Source organism: Aythya ferina (assembly GCF_964211825.1).
Source record: "Aythya ferina genome assembly, contig: HAP1_SCAFFOLD_211, whole genome shotgun sequence".
NCBI lineage: Eukaryota > Metazoa > Chordata > Aves > Anseriformes > Anatidae > Aythya > Aythya ferina.
The window spans coordinates 84,327-105,993 of NW_028181322.1; the positions used below are offsets into that span (position 1 = coordinate 84,327).

General features: G+C 49.5%; 1 protein-coding gene across 1 annotated transcript; it reads left to right on the forward strand.

Moving 5' to 3' along the window:
• Positions 1–9,598: 9,598 nt before the first annotated feature.
• On the forward strand, positions 9,599–10,282 carry LOC311428963 (olfactory receptor 14C36-like; the record flags this gene model as incomplete). Its single annotated transcript, XM_084540163.1, has 1 exon — positions 9,599–10,282. One exon carries the CDS (start codon positions 9,599–9,601, stop codon positions 10,280–10,282), a length of 684 nt encoding a protein of 227 aa, XP_084396289.1.
• Between the last annotated feature and the right edge of the window lie 11,385 nt (positions 10,283–21,667).

The following is a 21,667-nucleotide window of genomic DNA, read 5'->3' on the forward strand; positions in this document are numbered from 1 at the left end:
CCCCATCCCCAGCCAGAATCACAGAATTGCAGGGGTTGGAAGGGACCTCAAGAGATCATCTGGTCCAACCCCCCTGCCAAAGCAGGTTCCTTAGAGCAGGCTGCCCAGGTAGGCATCCAGACAGGCCTTGAATATCTCCAGAGAATGAGACTCCACAACCTCCCTGGGCAGCCTGTTGCAGAGCTCCATCACCCTCACCGTGAAGAAGTTCTTTCGCATGTTGGTGCGGAACTTCCTGTGCTCCATGTTTTGGCTATTTGCTCCATGTTCTGTCCCCACAAACCACTGAAAAAAGGTTGGCCAAATCCCTCTGTCTCCCACACTAAGATATTTGTAAACATTGATAAGATCCCCTCTCAGTCTTCTCTTCTCAAGGCTGAACAGACCCAGGTTTCAGCCTTTCCTCATAGTGAAGATGCTCCAGGCCCCGTATCATCTTTGTGGCCTTCCGTTGGACTCTTTCCAGGAGATCCCTGTCTTTCTTGCACCGGGGAGACCAGAACTGGACACAGCACTCCAGGTGAGGCCTGACCAAGGCAGAGTAGACGGGGAGGGTCACCTCCCTTGACCTGTCTCCAAGCTCCTTTTAATGCCTGGAAACAAGAACAGCAGTAGCACGGCCAGCTGGAGAAGCCAGGAGGAACACCAGCGTGCTGCTGCCAGGGGAGGAAAGGCCAGGGAGGGACAGACGGACACTCAGCAGACCCTCCTGTGCTGCAGCTCTGCCTGCAGAGGAGGCAGCTCCTGCTCATTGCAAATGCTGTGTGCTCTGCTTTGGCCTGCAGACACCTCTCAAAGACAGGGCACTGGGTATCACAGAGGGTTTGCAGCTCCTAAGGTCAGCTAGGATAAAACCTGAGAGGACCACAATGATGATGTTAGTGCAGTCTGTGGGATGAGGTGTGGGAAGGGACTTCACAAAATTAATAACTGGCACTTTGATTTTTCAATGCAATGCTCCAGGAGCCTCAGTCTGCTGTACAACCCCAATAATCCATTACTATGAAATCTGCCTCCCCTCCATGGCAGGAATCTCAAAACACAGACTGCAGAAAAAGCCTTACCCTTCAGATAAACCAAGAGTCAATCTTCCTCTTGAAATGCTTCCTCATAATGCCATTCTCTAAAACACTTCAGAAACAGAGACCCATCCCGACAGATACTATCAGCCATCGGATGTGCCAGCTGTAGAAGACCCCTCTAGCAACTCCACCTGCATTGCTCTGCTGCCAGAGACTCACAGTGTCAAGAGCCTGCAGATGTGTCCTACCACACGCTGCCCTCTGTTGTTGAGCTCCTCACAAGCCCTCTTTCCTTCTCTCCTCTCCCCGTGCCAGCTGCTGTCAGAGCCCCCAGCCCTTCTGCGCTGTGCAGAGGAGCTGCTCCTGGGCAGAGCTGTCTCTCTGATGCGCTGCCCGCTTGCTAGGAGCTCCCCTTGGGCCCAGGAGCCTGGCCCAGCTCAGCAGCACAGCACCCGCTTTGCTTGCTTGCTCTGTGCCCTTGGGCTCCCTCGAGGTGTCCTCAAGGCCTCAGGGCTGACAGCACCTGAAGGCAGCAGGGTCTTTGCTGGGGTGTGGTGTTTGAGGCAGACCGAATTCATCACCGACTGCCCTTCTCTGAACACAGGAAGGATGACTTTTACAAGGGTGATTTGTGCTTTTAGACTGTGGTTGTCAAACATGTTGTGCTTTAACCTGTCAGGCACCTCAGCACCACACAGCTGTTAGCTCACACCCACCCCTAAAAAGACAATGGGTTGAAATAAAGATAATGTAAAAGGACAGAAAATGAAGAGATAGGAATAACAGTAACAATACTACTAATAAATAATAATAAACTTTATTTTTATTATTGTTATATGTATAAAGCAAGTGATGAACAGTGCAATTGCTCATCACACACTGACCGATGCCCAACCTTTCCCCAAGCAGGGGTCCCACAGAACCTGGACAGCCTGCATTAGGCTCTCGTGTGCAGGTCCCTTGACCTTACTTTGTTATAGGGCAATAGAGGTTTTCAGAAGGATTTGGAACATTTGCTTCCCTTTCTCAAATACTTCTGCTGTGTTGCCCCATGTGATGGGGCATCAGTATGTTGGAAGTGTTCAGGAGCTTCCCTGTGTTCCAGGGCAGTCTGGATCAGCCCATGGCAAAAGTAGCCCTGGGGCAGTTGATTCCAGGTGGGCAGGACACCCCTCCATGTGAAAGCTAAGTGTGGCCTTCGTACTGCCACCAAAGGGATGGAGAAAAATGCATTAGCAATATTAATTGTGGCATAGCACTTGGCTGCCTTTGACTCCAGTTCGTACTGAATGAAGTTCTAGCATGCCTGGCACAGCATCACTCAGTGGTGGTGGGACTTCATTCAAGCCACAGAAGTGCACTGTTCTCTTCCACTCACCATCAGAATTTTGCACTGTCCATATGGGACTATTAAAGACTGAGAGAGTATTGCTGATCACTCCATGGCTCTCCAGCTCATAGATGGGACTCAGGAAGTCTCTGTTAGTGCAATATTGCCTCAGGTGCACTGTTGTGGTAGCGATTGGCACCTCCTGCTCATTGGCCATCAGCACCTCCACAGCAGAAGGGTCCTGTGAAAGAGTGGGCAAGGTAGACAACTGTTTCCTGTCCTCTGTCTCCAAGACAGCTATGCCATAAGCCCACCAATACCCTTGTGGACCTTTGAAGTACCTGCTCCTGAAGTAGTCTACACCAAGGTTACACAGAGCCTCCAGGCCAGTCCCAGTGCGTTGCATTTTCCACTCCCCCATTAGACTCACTTCAGCCTCCAATACAGTTAAGTCTTGGGTTTGATGTGCCAGGCCAATAATCCTCAAAGTCCAATATACCTGATTGTCCTCTCCCTCCCCCAGGGTGAAAGCTGTGCCCCTCGAGTCCTGCTCATAGTATTCTTTACTCTGTTTGGAGGGTTGACCACTAGAAATTGGAGCAGCAAGTGTCTCAGAAGAACCACTTTTTGACAATGTTTTTCCTTGTGCTTCATGTATCCGTGCCTGTAAGGTGGAGGTCAATTTTTGCATCGCATTTTCTCATGGCCTCTCCATGGTCACACAGTCAAAAGCACAGGATAGAAACTGGTATGTACCCACTATGTTACCTTTCTTGAGCAGAGGGATGCTTACATCTGATAGCTGAGCTATTGGTTCGTGCAGGTGGGGAGGAAGCCATATTCTCTTGGAGCTGTTGGACCTCTTGGGAAAGTTTCTTTCTGGATGAGACACAGGCCCATAGGGAAGAAGAGAGACTTTCTTTTTAATGCCATAGTTGGCTAGCCAATTCATCCACCATGGGTTCCTCTTGGTCTTTCCTGGTCATCACTGCCAATGGGTTGGCATATGATGATGGTGTGTTCTGTACAAACTCCTGCCACATGGGTCATGTGCACTTGACTTCATCTGGATCTTTGGATAGCTGTTATCTAGGTTTCTACAAATCGCCTTCAGCATGTCTAATTTCCTCAGGAATGGATACCCCTCTGCATGGTGGTCCACTTTCCTGGTTGACGTACAAGATCTTTCAAGGGAGACCTTTCCTTCAAGCATGATGGGAGTAAGTTCCTTGTGCCCTTTTCCAATGGCTTTGTCCATCAGCCCTTCCCTAGAGGGAGATTCTGGCTGCTTGGCTTCCCTGCTCTCCAATTCCAGGCTATTGGCCCTGTTCTCCCCCCACTGGAGCAGCCAGATGACAATGTGCTCACCAAGATGATTGCTGAAATCTTTTCCCATACCTCGTAGCTTACCCTGGGACAGGGACCATTTGGTTTCTGATGCTTATATGATTTCTTCTGCTTTGACCTCCTGCTTCCAAGATGGCCCAACTTTGGAGAAACCTGCCTCATCTTCTTTTTCCTCCTTTCTTGTCTGGGTAGGAGTTTCCTTCCTTTCTAAAGAAAAACTGAGTTTTTCACACCCACTGTTTTCTCTTGCAGGTAGAGGCAACCGATACTGGCTTAGGTTGGTTCTCTGGCCCAGTGATGTGGCCCATTGCAGGGGCTGGAGTGGCTGTAGGGACCATCACAGGAGTTGTTCTGGCTGCGGGGCCTTTTGGATGAGTTGGAGTGGCTGCAAGGCCTATTGCAGGTTTGGGAGTGGTTATAGGGCCTATTATAGGGATGTGTTTAACCATTAAGCCATGTAGGGCCTGTAGCAGGGTTTGGAGTGGCTTTGGACAGGCTCTGGGCCTGTCAAAGGGGCTGGAGTGTGCCCGCAGGAAAAGTCATAGTGGTTTGAGAGGCGTGGACTGTAGCTTCATAAGCATACCTTAACCACCAGCATATTGCAGTGATTTGTGTCTCTTTGAAATTGCTGGGATGATGACACAAATTTCTAAGCATTTCACAAGTTTTTTTAGGATTCTGCACTTGCTCAGAGGTGAAATTCCAAAGCACTGGACATGCCCACTACACTAGACGTCTGCCCAGATCCTCGAACTCTCCCTGCCACTCCTAACTTTCCTGCCTCTGGACAGATCTCTGGATGGCATGTTTAAGTAATTGTTTAAACTTAAACAAAAACTGAATGGTATTCAGGAGACCTAAAAATAGGAACATGTTGGTTTGACCATCCCAAGGATATTCAAAGCTTTGAAGAGCTATTGTAATTAGCCTGGAAGAGAAGCATGAGGTGAAGGAGAAAGGGAGAGTGAAGAAGTGGGGAAAAGCGTCCCCCACCACCCTGCATAGATTTACTCCCTGAGGAGAAAAGACAAAGACTGTAATTCTTAATAGTTTCCAAGAGATGAAGAGATGGTTCCTGAGGTATTGAGGGGGCAATAATTTGATCCTATCAGAAGTCAATGTTATCCAATACAGAAAAACAGTAACCTTAAACCAGCCCCCAGAACTGACAAACAGCATGACATGGAAGTTACTAATGTGCTATACAACACAGTTCTGAAAAGAAGCACAACAGACCCCAGATCAGAAAGATCAATATTGTGATCAGCAACTGTTAAACTGATCTAATGCTTATAATAATTTATTTTTAAAATGCTCTGGTCAGATCTGTCATCTCAACCTTTGTGCTCCATGCTAGGCACCAAGAAGACTTGCTGTGGTTTGACCCTGCAGGCAGCTCAGCACTACAAAACTATTCACCCAATGGGTTGGAGGAGAGAACTCAGAGGAAAAAAAAAAAAAAAAAAAAAAAAAAAGTAAAAGTTCATGGGTTGAGATAAAGGCAATTTAATAGAACGCAAAAGGAATTATTATTACTATTATTATTGACACCAATCGACTAAGGTCATGACATTTTTGTGTGTGTATCAAAAGACAGGAAAGGTGGTGGTGATTAATCAGAAAGTGACAGAGCTGAGCATGACATAGATTGTATGGAATAAGTGCTGGACATTATCTTAGTTTTGTCTGAGATAGAGTTAATTTTTCTTCCTAGTAGCTGGTATGGTGCTGTGTTTCATATTTACAGAATCACAGAATAGTTCAGGTAGGAAAAGACCTTACAGATCACATAATTCCAACTCACCTCCCATGGGCAGGGAAACCTTCCACTAGATCAGGTTGATGAAAGCCCCATCCAAACTGGCCTTGAATGCATTAAGGGATGGGGCACAGATCTAATAGATCCATGTCCTTCTTACACATGGAGCCCCAGAGCTGAATGCAATCCTTGAGGTGTGGCCTCACCACGGCCAAATACAGAAGGACAATCACTTCCCTACATCTGTTGACCACAGTATCCTTGGTACAAGGCAGGCCTTCTTGGCCAACTTAGCACACTGATGGCTCATATTCAGCCGACTATCCACCAATATCCCCAGGTCCTTTTCCCCTGGGCAGCTGTCCAGCCGCCCTTCCCACAGCATTGCATGGGGTTGGTGTGCCCCAAGTGCAGGACCCAGCACTTGGCCTTGTTGAACTTCACGCAGTTGGCCTCAGCCCATGGGTGCAGCAATCAACAAGACAGAAGTCACCTCACCAGCATCTCCTGAGCCATGGGCTGGCTGCTGTTCTTGCAGCTTCTTGGCTACACACAGCCAAGCTTTGTGCCTCCTGCTCTCCAGTCATGGACTCAAGCAGAAGGGACAAGATGACCCATCTTGGGGCCTTCTTTCTGTCTGGGTCCTCCTGGGTATGGAGGAAGAGGGGATCCCATAGTCAGCATGCCAACCAGGTGCCTTCTGCTGGCCTAGCAGGGCCACTGGCACATGTCAGCTGGAAAGTACAGATCCCAGGGAGAAGGCAAGGCTGACCTGTCAGCTTCAGACAGAAGTGACCTCACAGTCCCTTTCCGTGACACGTTCCTGCTGCTGCCCTATCCACTGCAGAGGCAGAAGTGACCTCACAGTCCCTGCCACAGTCACATTCCTCCTGCTGGGGCTGGAGATCCTGAGGCAGAGCTGACCTCTCTAGTCCCTTAGAGACAAGGGTTCACTTTTCTGGATTAGAAATTTAGCACATGGGCTGTTCTGCTTAGGGTGTCAGGTCTGTGGTTAGGTTATGGGCAAGCTTTGTGGAACAGTTTTTTGTTTTACATCTGCCTAGAAGTCTAGGTTTATGTTAATGCTAGTATTGAAGGCAGGGATTAGGGTGAGGACAAGAGTAAAGGCAAGGGCAAAGGACTATGGGCTGAGTTTTGCTTCATGGAATACTTTGAGTTCAAGCATTAGAATAGGGATTCTTGTCAGGGTGTTGGAGTAGCATTTAGGTTTAGGGATTACTCTTTAAAACTCTTCTAATGTGGGTTTTCTTTAAAACTGGTTACTCTTTAAAATTGGCTAACGGCCTTACATCAATGTTTTAATTCTGTGTTAAAGCAGCATCAATATTAGCTGAAGCCTCTTACCTCTACTAAATTGTTGTAGAGGTTCACTCATCCTTCTCCCTCCCTCTCTAGGGATGTCCGGATCAGCCCCTGGCTTTGTGTTTCATGGATTAATGAGGGCAGATTGAGAGAAATCAGTCAAGTCAGGAAGGTGCTCAGAGCAAGGTGAGAGCAAGGTGGGGAAGCAAGGTGGGTATCTAAGTCCTGCAGGGAAACAGGTGCAGATGTGACAGCATAGGTGTCGTGGTTTAACCCGGCTGGCAGCTAAATACCACACAGCCGTTTGCTCACCCTCCCCCCTCCCTCTCTGGGACGGGGGAGAGAAATGGAAAGTGAAGCCCGTGAGTTGAGATAAAGACAGTTTAATAAGACAGGAAAATAATAATAACAAAATAATAATAATAATAATAATAATAATACAATGGTGATAATAGGAAAATAATAATAATATGTACAAACAAGTGATGCACAATGCAATTGCTCACCACCCGCTGACCGATGCCCAGCCTAACCCCGAGCAGTCCGGCCCCCTTCCCTGGCTAGCCACCCCTATATATTGTTTAGCATGACGTCAGATGGTATGGAATACCCCTTTGGCTAGTTTGGGTCACCTGTCCTGGGTCTGTCCCCTCCCAGCTCTTACTGCACCCCCAGCCTGCCTGTTGGCAGGACAGAGCAAAAGGCTGAGATGTCCTTGGCTTGGTAGAAGCACTGCTCTGCAACAATGAAAACATCGGGGTGTTATCAGCACTCTTCTCATCCTAAGCCAAAACACAGCATTCCACCAGCTACTAGGAAGAAAATTAATTCTGTTCTAACTGAAACCAGGACAATAGGACAGCGTGTGGTGGTTATTGTCAAGTATCTTTTGCAAGATGAAACCCCCGACAGAGCCAACAGCTTTGTCTGCTGGGCTCTGGCCCTTGTCTCCGTCAGTGATGCCTATGAGGAGACACCTCATCCTTACAGCAGTAGGGCCTCAATGCCTTCTCATCCCCCTCCAGGAGCCTGGGAGATGTCCTCCTGTAGCCTTGTACTTGGCACTTACCCACCGTGCACTGACCCAGGAAGAGCCCTAAACCCCACTGGAGGGACAGCATCTCCCTTCCCAGAGGTTGGGGTCAGGGCCCGACTGTTGGACTTCATGGGACACATCAAGGTTTCCTCAGCATCAGGGCCTTTCCTGGGCCTTGGTCTCCCCGTCTTCACTGCCTGCCCTTTTCTGCTCTAACAAGTCCATGGGGAGGCCTTGACAGTAATGTCCCTCAGTGGGACCGTTAGCACTGTGAGAGGCTTTGGAGTTTGCATCAGACTTGGACTACTTGAGAAGCTGCTTCAGCCACCCAGATAAAGCTCCTCTGCCAGGCACAGCATTGCTGGGGGCACTGCGTGCAGCTGGCATGGGGAGAGGAGAGAAGGGGGAGAGAGGTTCAGGGCAGCCTGGAATAGGAAGGCAGGGGAGAGCTGGCAGAGGGAGAAAGCTTCCCAGCCACCTCCCCATGGTAAGTCTCTGGGTGCAGGGCAATGCCACTGCACACCCTGCCAGCCTCTCCTGGAGCTGGCCTAGCCCTCAGCTGATGGGAGCTGTCAGGAGGATGCTTGGTGTTGGAGCTGAAGGGCATGCAGGGCTTGTGTGCTGCAGGGTCAGCATGCAGGGCCCGAGGGCTCCCTTCTCTTGAGGCCGGCTGCAGGCTGTGAAGCCGGGGATGCAGGCAGGGGTGCCCAGGGCTGTGGTGCAGAGCAGGGTCCCTGCTGTGCCCCAGAGGCTGTGTGCAGCAGCAGGGCCTCCGCTACCTGCCAGTCTCCACAATCAGCCTGCCTGGGGAGCTGCCCAGGGGCTGCGGGGAGAAGCTGAGGGTGGAAGGAGCCCCCCTGGTACCGCAGGGCAGGGCAGGGTCCTGCTGCTGCCCAGAGTCTGCTGCCTGGGGCAGGCTGCTCACAGCCCCACACCTCCCTAGGGCACTGCACTGCAGAACTGCCCGGCAAGAGCTACCTGAAGGCAGTGCACTTTTTAGAATCTGCTTCATTTGCCTGCCCATGTGCTGAGGCAGAAGGATGGTAATGGAGTAGGAGCATCTGTAGTAGAGACTAAGGCTCCTCGAGCATTGCTGCTGCTCTGAGGCATCTCACACACCTCCGCACACAGACTGTACCAACGCCACCTTTGCTGTTTCTTGAGGAGTTATTTGACCTTCTCCATTCCTGCAGAAAGGGAGATGACCTTGCCCAGTGGACTTCCCAGATCACTTAGGGTTCCCTTTTACCTGTTGCTGTAGACTAGGAATGACTGCTGCAGAGCCCACAGCACAGCCCCCTGCTTCTTTTGGCACCCTCAGAACACCAAGCAGAAGTAAGCCAAGCAGCTGCAGAAAGCTCTTCCTGTGAAAGGAATGGGAAAGAATGTGTTGTGTGTGACTGTTCTATGAGACATACAAAGTATTTTGGTCAGAGAAGTCCTTAAATTTTACAATGTCACTTCTTCTTTTGGACAAACTACCTTGCTCAGGGGCAATAAATGTGTAACAACAGCTCCATCACTGAGTTCCTCCTGCTGGCATTCACAGAAACGCGGGAGCTGCAGCTCCTACACTTTGGGCTCTTCCTGGGCATCTACCTGGCTGCCCTCCCGGGCAACGGACTCATCCTCACTGCCGTAGCCTGTGACCACCGCCTGCACACCCCCATGTATTTCTTCCTCCTCAACCTTGCCCTCAACGACCTGGGCTGCATCTCCACTACTCTGCCCAAAGCCATGGCCAATTTGCTCTGGGACACCAAGGCCATACCCTATTCAGGATGTGTTGCACAGCTCTTTCTTATAACATTTTGAATTTAGCAGAACTTTCTCTTCTCACTGTCATGGCCTACGACCACTACATTGCCATCTGCAAGCCCCTGCACTACGGGAGCCTCCTGGGCAGCAGAGCTTGTGCCCAGATGGCAGCAGCTGCCTGGGGCAGTGGCTTTCTCCAAGCTGTGCTGCACATTGCCAACGTATTTTCCCTGCCCCTCTGCTGTGGCAATTCTCTCAGCCAGTTCTTCTGTGAAATCCCCCAGATCCTCAAGCTCTCTTGCACAGACTTGTACATAAGGGAAGTTCAACTTACTACAGTTACTGCTTTTCTATTTGGGGGTTGTTTTGTTTTCATTGTGCTGTCCTATGTGCAGATCTTCAGGGCTGTGCTGAGGATGTCCTCTGAGCAGGGCCGGCAAAAAGCCTTTTCCACATGCCTCCCTCACCTGGCTGTGGTCTTCCTCTTTCTCAGCACAGTTATCTTTGCCCACCTGAAGCCCCCATCAATTTCCTTCCCTTCCCTGGATGTTGTTCTGGCATTTCTGTACTTGGTTGTGCCTCCAGTAGTGAACCCCTTCATCTACAGCATGAGGAACAAGGAGATCAAGGTTGCCATGTGGAAAGTGATGACTGGGTGTTTTTCTTCAGCAATATATTGCCTGCCTTCTTCTCTAAATCACTCGTAATGCAAATCATGATAGGTGAAGCCAGTGGGTCTTATGTTCTTGTGTTGTTATTGGTGTTCTGCTTTTTCTCAATTTTATTTTATCAAATATTTTCCACAAAGAAATATAATTCTTCATTTTGCTTGAGTATTTAAACCAATTAAAGTGACTTTTTGTCTTATATCCTTCCTCTGAGACATTTTCTGTGGCTTCAGGGACAGTGTGCAGCGGTGGAGGGGAAAAGAGTCGTGGCAGTCCAGCCTGGGAGCACCAGCACTGGGTCCATGCAGAGCTGCTCTCCTGCCACTGACACCCTCTCCTGCTGAGCCCTGTTGGCGGTTTAAGGCCTGGATGCTCCTGTAGCTTGGTGCCAGTGCTGCTGTGAGGCTGTGCTGGGACTGCAGGCAGGGACAGGCAGTTGGCACATGAGTGACACAGCTGGCCTCCAGAACAGAATTTCCCTCCTAAAAGGGCCATGCCTGAAGGCTCACATCATCTTTTAGAGTTGCCGTCACATCAGAACATGCTCAACAAGAGTCCCAAAGGCTCCCTGGGATATAGGATGTGCTGGGAGAAGAGCAGGGCCTGTCCAGGTGCAGGAGAGACACAGGAACAGAAACCCTTTGCAGCTGCTGCTACCTGCAGGCACATTGTATGCACATGGAGAGAGGAACAAGAGCGAGCACAAAGGCCATCAGCTATCCCTAGGGGTGTCAAGAAGGCCAGTGGGGCAGAGTGTCTTCAGGTCCTTTCTTCCTGAGAGTAACAACCATGGGGCATCTGTCCAGGGGGAAGGCACCTTCAGAGACCGTCTAGTCCAAAGTGCAAGACCTGAATGCAGCTCTGCAATGTGTTTCCTTGAACCCTCAAGGTCCCTGTGCCCATTTCTCATGCTGTGGGGCATCTCAGAGGAGGACAGAGCAAGGTAATACACCCACCACAGGGCTGAGGTGCCTCCCAGCCTCTGGCAGTGGCTGCAGGAGCCAGAGGGACCCTTCAAGTGCTGCAGTGCACTGTGTATGTGTAAGGCAGGGACTGGTGTCTCTGAACAGCCCAGTGTGGATGAGCAGTGCACGAGGCCAGCTCAGATATGGGCACCTCACAGAGCCTTGACATTTCTCTGTGTAGAACTCCAGTAATTACCCCCAGTGTTCCCATGAGATTTTTGTCACCCTCCTTGCACAGGTTCATTGCAAATGCTTCTCTCTGACATGTCATTCTACTCTGCCTTTTGGACTGGTGGTGACAGCAAACTGGTGGCTGTTGGTGACAGCCAACATGGCTTCACACAGGGCAGATTGTGCCTGACAAACCTGGTGGCCTTCTACGATGGGTTTACAGCATTGGTGGAGAGGGGAAGAGCACCTCACATCGTGAACTTTGACTTGTGCAAATCATTTGACTCTGTCCCACACAATAGCCTTGTCTCTCAATTGAAGAGACATGGGTGTGATGGATGGATCACCTGGTGGGTGAGGAATTGTCTGGATGGTCACCCTCAAGGAGCTGGAGTCTACAGCTCAATGTCCAAGTGGAGGTCAGTAAAGAGTGGTGTTCCTCAGGAGTCAGTATTGGGGCCAGCACTGTTGTCAGTGACATGGACAGTGTGATTGAGTGCAGTCTCAGTGAGTATGCTGATGACACCAATCTGGGTGGTGCAGTCAATACACTGGAGGGAAAGGATGATATGCAGATGGACCCGGACCGGATTGAGAGATTTTCCTGTGGGAACCTCATGAGGTTCACAAAGGCCAAGTGCAAGGTCCTGCAGCTGGATTGGGGCAGGGTGGAGAATGAGTAGAGAGCAGCTCTGAGGAGAAGGACCTGGGGTACTGGTGGATGAGAAGCTCAACCTGTGCTGGCAATGTGAGTTTGCAGCCCAGAAAGCCAACTGCATTCTGGGTGGCATCAATCAAGTTTGGCCCAAAGGTTGACAGAGTTGATTCTCTCCCTCAGCTCTGCTTTTCAGTACTGCATTCAGTTCTGGGACCCCAAACTCTAGAAGGACATGGAAGTATTAGAATTATTAGAAAAAGTCTAGAAGAGGCCAAAAACAAGATAGAGAGTCTGGGGCAACTTTTCAGTGAAGACTGGCTGAGAAAGCTGGTTCTCTATAGCAGCCTTCCAGTACCTAAAGGGGGCCTAAAAGAGGGTGCTTTAAAATTAGGTATAATGAAGACATTATTTCCTTTGGGGGTGGTGGTCAATGGAACAGGTTGCCCAGAGAAGTTGTGTCAACCCATCCCTTGCCCCTTCATGGCCAGAAGCCTCCCATGCCAAACCACGATGGACACCAGCCCCCCCCCACACACACACTGCAAAGCTAGTGTTTAACCTCATCTTTCCTGCATGGGGCCTCCTCTGCACCACCCAATCTCAGCTCCCACTTTGCCACAAGTGCTCTGCATGGGTGCTACACAGCCTAACTCTACCATGTCCTGCCCTGGTTTTGCCATCCCGCTGGGCAGGGGAGAGGGTGGCCACAGCAAAGGGATGCGTTTGGGTGTGGAATGTGTGGCCTGGAAAAGATAAGGAGTCGAGGGAGAGGACAAGGCAAGGCAGCAAAGGCAGCACGAACAGTGCTGTTGGTGCGGGGCCACGTTTGTACCAGTGTAATAAATGGCTCAGTCTTCAAAATAGGACTATAATCAAAGTTTACAATTTATTAAATGAATACAGGTAAGCAAGCAGCACTGGCTGCGCCGGGAGTCTCTGCTCCACCAAGACGCACACCAGTTACATCAAGCGGATGATTTTTATGCTCCTAGGCTGATACAAATTCATTACTACTTCAAAAAAAAACCCACAGGGTTATTGTAATTAGTTTCTGGAATCCAAACCCTCCTACTGGAGCATGCGTATCTGGTGGTCCCTCTGAGGGTCTCTGTGGTTCTCTCGTGCTGAAGGCTCATAGTCTTCCTCCCTCTTGTCCTTCTCCTTTGTCCAACTTGGCTGTATGTCAGAGACTTGTGCAGTGTCCCCTGCAAGCTTTGTCTTTTAGTTGTTCTTCAGCTCTCCCCTGCTCCTTAATCTCCTGGCCAGATATCAGAGACTTGCATAGTGTCCCATGCAAAAGTCATAACAGTTAGCAGTTATTCTGAACCCCCCAGATATCAGAGACTCCAAGGAAAAGCCTACAAATACATTTCCCTTCAAGCTCTCTATTGACACAAATTGCTAAAACATTCCTTTGCAAGATACAAGAACTATATACATTAACCACTCTGGTTTTCTTAGACTTGTGGTTATACAAGGGTATGTAAGACAGAAGGTCACATTCATCATACCATGCGGCCCTAGCATTGTTCCATACTGACACGAATCAGATGAACATATTTCACAGCAGGATCCTCAGAGGGCAGCAGCTGGCAGGAGGCGAGGGTGATACTATAAAAGCCAGTCAAAGTAACTCTCTAAGACTCAGTTTGGAGTTTTAGAAAGCAGGCGTTCTTTTATTGAGGTCCTGGACGCACAGGGGATCACTCCAGTGCTTACAGAACTGTTTGAGCTATAGGGATTATATACAAGCAAAACATACATGTTAATCACATTTCCCCAAAACATATTCATACTACTTCCTGTAACTCATTAAAATCAGTAAGTGTTGCTGACACATGCACATTTGTTTCCCCTGTCTTTCAGGGGTCTCTGGTGGTCATCGGTAGTCTTCCTCACTATGTTCATTAGTTGAATCCAGTTCTTGTCCATGCTCAAGCCATCGAAATCTTTCTTCTCTTATTCTTTCATCTCAGGCATGCATACAAAGCTTAGGTGGTTACACATCCAAGGATATATGCATAGCATGAGTTTCTCACCTAATCTTCTGACACATGCTCTAGGCCTGGGTCACTTTGCCCTCATTCTGAGATACAAGTCTGTAGGCTCTTACAGATAAAGCTGACTAATTAGTGACTAAAGTAACATCAGGGGTGAATGTTTCTGAACTTCCTTCTTTCTAACAAAACCTAGTAAAGGTTTCACCTATCTCCTAATGAAGCTTTTCAAATTTGAAGCCATTGTTCTGTCAAGGAAGAGACTATTTCTCCTTTCAGCTCAGTATCAATGGGAGGCCAGGAAGCCCCTCCCAAGGCTGCTCCTGCCAGCAGAGACAAGGCCGAGAATGAGGGGAGGAGAGGGGAATGGAAGGGCTGTGGTGAGGTCCCTGCTGCATTGCTGGTTGCCCTGCAGAAGATGTGCTGGCCAGCAGGCCTTGTGAGATCACCCAGCACCTCACAGAGCACCCCAAGGCAGCAGGGATGGCACTGGAGAGGTGGCTGGCAGAGCCCAGCCAGGGGCTGGCTGTGGGTCCCCTCTGCTGCAGCTGCCTGATGGAGCGTGGCAGGAGGAGGGCAGGCAGGGCTTGGGGCTACCATGCTCACAGTTCCCAGTTTCTTTACATGGTTCCTAACCTGAGACTTGTCCATTGACAGTAAGTGTTCCTTGCAGATGACCTTGTGAAACGCTGGGATTTGGTGGATAAATCTCATTCTGTTTTCCAAGGAGAAGAGAGCCTCTCTTTCCCATCTTGTGATGCTCTGCTCTGCATCAGGGGCAGCACAGCTCCATACATCACAGCAGGCTTAGACCGGACTTCAGGAAGAGCAACCAGGAGGAGAGAGCTTGGGCACAACCAGGGATGCCATGTGAGCCGGCAATGCTATATACGGATATGGTCACATCCACATTGGGATGATCTAGGAGGAGTGTGTCCACCCAGGCAAGGGACTTCTCATCTTCCATGACTCCACACTGGTGTGGCCATAACTGGAAGAGGCCTTCCCAGTGTGAGGCTCCTTTTCTGAAGGACTAGGGAGGAAAGGAAAGGGTTCAGAGGAGGTGTGCCAAGACAGGGCTAGGGGTCATGTGTGTGGAGGCTGAGAGCCCTGCGCTTCCTAGACCTGGTGAAGCACAGGCTCAGGGCACCCTTGTAGGAGCTCCTGACAGACAGAAATCTGCTTTCAGAGATGATGGCACATTTTGGGTAAGGGTAAAGAGCATGAGAAAGGAAATCCACCAAGAAGTGGCTGTTTTGGAGGTCCAGAGTGGTGATGAGGAGGAAGAAATGCCACTCCAAGGGCAGTGCTGTGGTGACTCAGAGGGAGTCTGCTTCAGCCCATGGCTTCTGTTTCAAGTCAGAGGCAATGAGCACAAGGAGTCCCTAGTATGGGTAGGGAGATGCTGTGGTGGGGAAGCAGGTTGGATGTCTCCAGGCTGCAGGGAAAATGGTTCAGGCATGGGACAGGATAGGACAACCTGTGGGGAGATGTCCAAGGGCACTGACAGGGCTGGAAGGCCCTGACACAGCAGAAGTCTTTGTCCCCGTGGCTCTGGCTGTTGTCTCTGCCACTGGAGCCTGTGAGATGACACATGGTGCTCCTGGTACTGGAACCATGTGGCCTCCTTGCAGCCCTGTGCACTGGAGTTGTACTGTTGTCCTTTAGTTGCCATCACACACCCCAGATCCCACTGCCCCTCGAAGAGCAGCGTGAGGGACAGAAGCTCTCTTCCCAGAGCTGGGTGTCAGGCCTTGGTGCTTGCTTTGATAAAACACATCAAGGTTTCCTTGCCATCAGGGCCACCTTTACTTTGCCTTTGCCTGCCTATCATCACTGCCTCCCCTTTCCTTTGCTAACAAGTCCATGGGGGAGCTGTGGTGGTAATGGCCCCCAGTGGGACCAATTAACACTCCCAGAACCTTCAGCATTTCTCCTGGCCTTAACCTCTTGAACAGCCTGCGCTATCTCCTCTCAGCATCAGAGGTGCATGGACTCAGCGCCAAATACACCCTGGGGCTCGGCACAATGCAGAGAGCCCTCCTGTGTCCTCTTTCTGCCCAGCAGTTCCTTCAAGGCTTCAGAGCTTTTACGTCTAATTGGGGAGATTTCAGAAAGCTAGTGAATGAGGCACATTTCAATGAGCAGTTGATAATAAGGGAGTTTTCCCTTCAAGCTGGATTCTTTATTGATTTATTTCAATTCCCTGCCCTCTCCCTTTGCTATTGATCCAGAGGGTCTCCTAAGGAGGTCTGGTCAGCTTGGAAAGGCAGTCCCTTGAGGCCAGGCACTCTGTGGGCAACCTTGCTCCTCACCTTCCCAGCCCCACCATTTCTCTCAGGAGCCACCTGGGACTTGCAGCACTTCTCCTCCCATCAGACTTCTCCAGTCAGGGCTGCAGCTGCATGTTACAGCTCCTTTGCACCAACTCCCAGCCCTTTTCCCCACAGAACTGCCTGCACGCAGGCACAGAAGGACTGCTCCCCATTGAAAACCAACCAAAGTTAAGTGTGGTGCAGTTCAGTAAACAGTAAAACACTCTCCTCAGCTGTGTGCCCAGTGCAAGCTGCAGCTAATGAGGTTCACCTTCCCCAAGGGATGGCCATACAAGGACTGTTCTAGGCAGAGTGTTTGAAGTGATGAACACGTGCTCTTTTATTTATATATTTATTGATTTATATTTTCTTTCCTATGTTGGAATAATTTGTTCACCTTTCCAGGCAGACCTTGCTAGGTTCAGGGGCCCCTCTGTACTGGAGGTGTTTGCCTGAGGCTGGCAGCTGTCAAGAGGAGCTGTGGGAGACCAGAGGCCCTCAGGAGCTGCAGGTGGAGGCTGGGCAGTGTGTCAAAACATTAATATTGGCCATTTTTAACTATGAAAAAAAAGGAAAGCAGAATCACCAAAGTTTGTAAAAGCTGTAAATGTGCATCCATAAATTATCAATGTTTTAGAAGTTTGACTTTATTTCTGTTTAGTTTTGTTTTCTTTTTTACTTTTATTGTCATTTTCAAAGCATTTCTAGTATTGTTAGGCCAACACCATTAAGATCATTCTGCATCTTGTATAAAGCCCTGTGCCCAAGCCCCCCCTCCCCCCCCCCCCGAAGAATCTTATCATATCCATGACCATTCACAGTCTTTGCAAAAAAGTACATAACACTGAGATGTGGACCTTGCTGCACAGATGGAAGAAAGCAGGGCCACGAACATGCACGCAATATTCACTTTTCCAGGTGACAGATCCAGGAGATGTGGAAGTGTGGCAAAAGTAGTAAACATGCTCAGCTTTATGGCCAGGACAGAGTATGCATTTCCCTCCAGGTAGGAAAGAAAGTGAAAAATGAGACCGTCTCTGAGAGGAGCAGCGTGCAGAGGGAGAGAATTAGCACCCCAGAAAAGCCTAGATCTCTTCCCACACCTCAGAGCACATCCAGGCAATGGACTTTCAGGTGCTTACAGCTGGAAGACAGGAGCTGGAGGTGTAACGCAGAGATGGCTGAGGCAGTGTCTCCCAGGCTACAGTTACAGCCAAGGAAGAAGAGGAGATGTTCACCTGCCTGGCTTTAGATGGTCCCCTACAGCACAGGAGGATTCAGGCCACACAGCATCTCCTCTGGCACCACCAGAAACTGGGCCTGAGGTCAAAGGACCATAAGGCATGTTGGCAGGGTCCTCAGGAGGCCTGCAGCCCAAGCTGTCATAAGCACGGTCAGAACAGGCTGTTCAGGGCTTGATCCTGATGCATTTTGCAAAACCAGCAAAGACGGAGACTGCACAGCCTCTGGGTGACGCCTAGCTGAGCTCATGGTGGGAAGGCTTTTTGCCTTCTTTTTAGCCTGAAGCTCTCCTCTTTCACCTTCACAGCTGTTGTCTTTTATCCTCCCACCCTGAACCCAGCTGAAGATCCTGGCTACGCATCCTTCACAACCCCCTCAGAGATACAGCCAGAGGAGGTCCCCCTCGCCCTGCCCTTCCCCAGTGTCGTGGTTTAACCTGGCCGGCAGCTAAATACCACGCAGCCGTTCGCTCACCCTCCCCCCTCCCTCTCTGGGACGGGGGAGAGAAATGGAAAGTGAAGCCCGTGAGTTGAGATAAAGACAGTTTAATAAGACAGGAAAATAATAATAACAATAATAAAATAAAATAAAATAATAATAATAATAATAATAATAATAATACAAAGGTGATAATAATACTACTAATAATAATATGTACAAACAAGTGATGCACAATGCAATTGCTCACCACCCGCTGACCGATGCCCAGCCTAACCCCGAGCAGTCCGGCCCCCTCCCCCCGGCTAGCCACCCCTATATATTGTTTAGCATGACGTCAGATGGTATGGAATACCCCTTTGGCTAGTTTGGGTCACCTGTCCTGGGTCTGTCCCCTCCCAGCTCTTACTGCACCCCCAGCCTGCCTGTTGGCAGGACAGAGCAAAAGGCTGAGATGTCCTTGGCTTGGTAGAAGCACTGCTCTGCAACAATGAAAACATCGGGGTGTTATCAGCACTCTTCTCATCCTAAGCCAAAACACAGCATTCCACCAGCTACTAGGAAGAAAATTAACTCTGTTCTAACTGAAACCAGGACATCTATCCACCCCTTATTCCATACCATTTACGTCATGCTCAGGTTACACTCTTTTCCATACATTCTAATTAGTCACCTATAGTAGTCATGGTAGTGATAACATACAGTATTATATAGTAATTAACATGGTACAATTCAGTTCATGGGCTATTCTCACCCAGTATTAAATCTCCTTGAGGTACACACCGGACCTCTCCGTTCTTTTGCATCACCCACCAAGTGTATCCAGGTCCCTGAGCAAAAGCAATTCCACGGATAGGTTTGCCTTTTCCTGAGGCAGGAGTAGCCCAGACTGTTTTACGCAGCATATTTCTTACATGCACTACAGGGACTTTATCCCCATCTACAGTACGTAACAGGTTTGATTGGGCAGGTCCAGCTCGGTTGGCAGATCCCCTAGTATTGACTAACCAGGTGGCCTTTGCCAAATGCGTATCCCAATTTTTGAATGTCCCAACGCCCATTGCTTTCAATGTAGTCTTTAACAGTCCGTTGTATCGTTCAACTTTCCCGGAGGCTGGTGCATGATAGGGGATGTGATACACCCACTCAATACCATGTTCTTTGGCCCAAGTGTCTACAAGTGTCTATAAGGTTGTTATAGACACTAATGAGTTTCATTGTCTGACTCTATTCTTTCTGGGGTACCATGTCGCCATAGGACTTGCTTTTCAAGGCCCAGGATAGTGTTCTGGGCAGTGGCATGAGGCACAGGATATGTTTCCAGCCATCCGGTGGTTGCTTCTACCATTGTAAGTACGTGGCGCTTGCCATTGCGAATTTGAGGGAGTGCGATGTAATCAATCTGCCAGGCCTCTCCATATTTATATTTCAGCCATCATCCTCCATACCAAAGAGGCTTTGTTGTAGTTCTGCTCGAGTGGGCAGCTGAGCTCCACCACAGCCGCTCTCTCACTCCCCCTCCTCAAAGAGGAATGGGGAGAAAATATGTGAAAAGGGGCCCAAGGGTTGAGATAAGGACGAGAAAATCACGCAATAATTATTGTAACGGGCAAAACAGACTCGGCATAAGAAGATAGTAAGATTTATTGCTCATTATTAACAAGCTAGAGAAGTGAGAAACAAAGGAAAGAAACCAAAAGCACCTTCTCCCCCCATCCACCCTCTTCCACCTCCTCCCCCCGAGCGGCGCAGGGGAACAGGGGAATGGGGGTTATGGTCAGTCTACAGCATTTCTTCTCTGCCGCTCCTTCTCGGTCACTCTTGTCCCCTTTGCTGTGGGGTCCCACCCACGGGACACAGTCCTTGATGAACTGATCCGGCATGGGCTTCCCACAGGCAGCAGCTCTTCCAGAACTGTTCCAGATATGGGTCTGTACCACGGGGTCCATCCCTCAGGAGCAAACTGCTCCAACCTGGCTCCCCCACAGGCAGCAGCTCCTGCCAGGTCACCTGCTCCTGTGTGGTCTCCTCTCCACAGGATACAGGTCCAGCCTGGGACCTGTTCGGGCAGGGATCTTCCACAGGCGGCAGCTTCCATCGGTGCAGGGCCACCTGCTCCACCATGGTCTCCTCCACGGAATGCACCATGGAACCCTGCTCCACCGTGGTACTCCATGGGCTGCAGGGGGACATCCTGCTTCACCATGGTCCTCACCACAGGCCACAGGGGACTTCTGCTCCGGAGCCTGGAGCACTTCTCCCCCTCCTTCTGCACTGACCTTGGCACCTGCAAGGCTGTTTTCTCACTCCCTTCACTCTCCCGGCTGCTGTGTGCCACAGCTTTTTTTTCCCTGTCTTAAATATGCTCTCACAGAGGCGCAAAACAACATCGCTTATTGGCTCAGCTCTGGTCAGCAGTGGGGCCCTTCCCAAACATGGGGCAGCTTCTAGATCCTTCTCACAGAAACCACCCCTATGGCTCCCTGCTACCAAAACCTTGACACATAAACCCACTACACGCATCACCTTCCCATAGATTGAGATCAGATTTGTCAAGCAGGACCTGGCTTTGATAAACCCATGCTGACTGGGCTTCAACACCTGATTGTCCTGAAAGTGTTGTGTGATGGTACTCAAGACAATCTGCTCCATGAGCTTCCCCAGCTCAGAGGTCAGACTGACAGGCCTGTAGTTCTCCAGATCTTCCTTCTGGCCTTTCTTTTACATGGCTGTCACATTTGCTAGTCACCAGTCAACTGGGACCTCCCCTGATAGCTAGGACTGTTGGCAAGTGATGGAAAGAGGCTTGGTGAGCACTTCAGCCAGCTCCCTCAGTACCAATGTGTGGAGCCCAAATAGACTTGAGTACATCGAAGCAGAATAGCAGTTCTCTAACCATTTCCTTGTGGATTATGAGGGCTTCATTCTATTCAATATCTTTATCTACCAGCTCAGGGGGTTGAGTACAAGGGGAACAACTGGTCTTGCTGCTAAATATTGAGGTAAAGATTGCACTAAGTACCTCAGTCTTTTCCTCATCTCTTCTTATTCTGTTTTCTCACATCCAATATAGGATGAAGATTCCCCTTAATTCTCTCTCTCTCTCTCTCTTTTTTTTTTCCTTATGTATTTATATTTAAAAAACAAACAAACAAACAAAAAACATTTTTATTGTCCTTAAAAGTAATAGATGTATTGAGCTCCAGTTGGGCTTTGGCCCTTCTAAATTTTTTCTTTGCACAGCCTAACAACATTTAGGACTCAGCTTCCGAGAAATAACAGCATACATGAGAAGAACAGAAAGGTGGAATCTGGCAGCCTTCCATCCTCTACCCTTCTATGACACTGTGTTGGAGCTCCATTCAACTGGTTACTCCTCTACTGCCCAAAATCTCTGCAGCTGCTGATGCTTTTATCTTGTGAGAGACAGCACAGTTAGGATGAGACATCTCCCTGCAGACATTAGCAGTTCACAGAGTGGGGCATTTGTCCAGGGGAACCTTGAGAAACTGCAGGATCTTACATACAAAAACCTCTTGACATTTACAAGGAGAAGAGCCTAGTCCTACAGAAGAGGAAGAGGAACCCCACATATCAGGGCAGACGGGGACCCTGCTGAGTGAGCAGCGCCCAGGAGG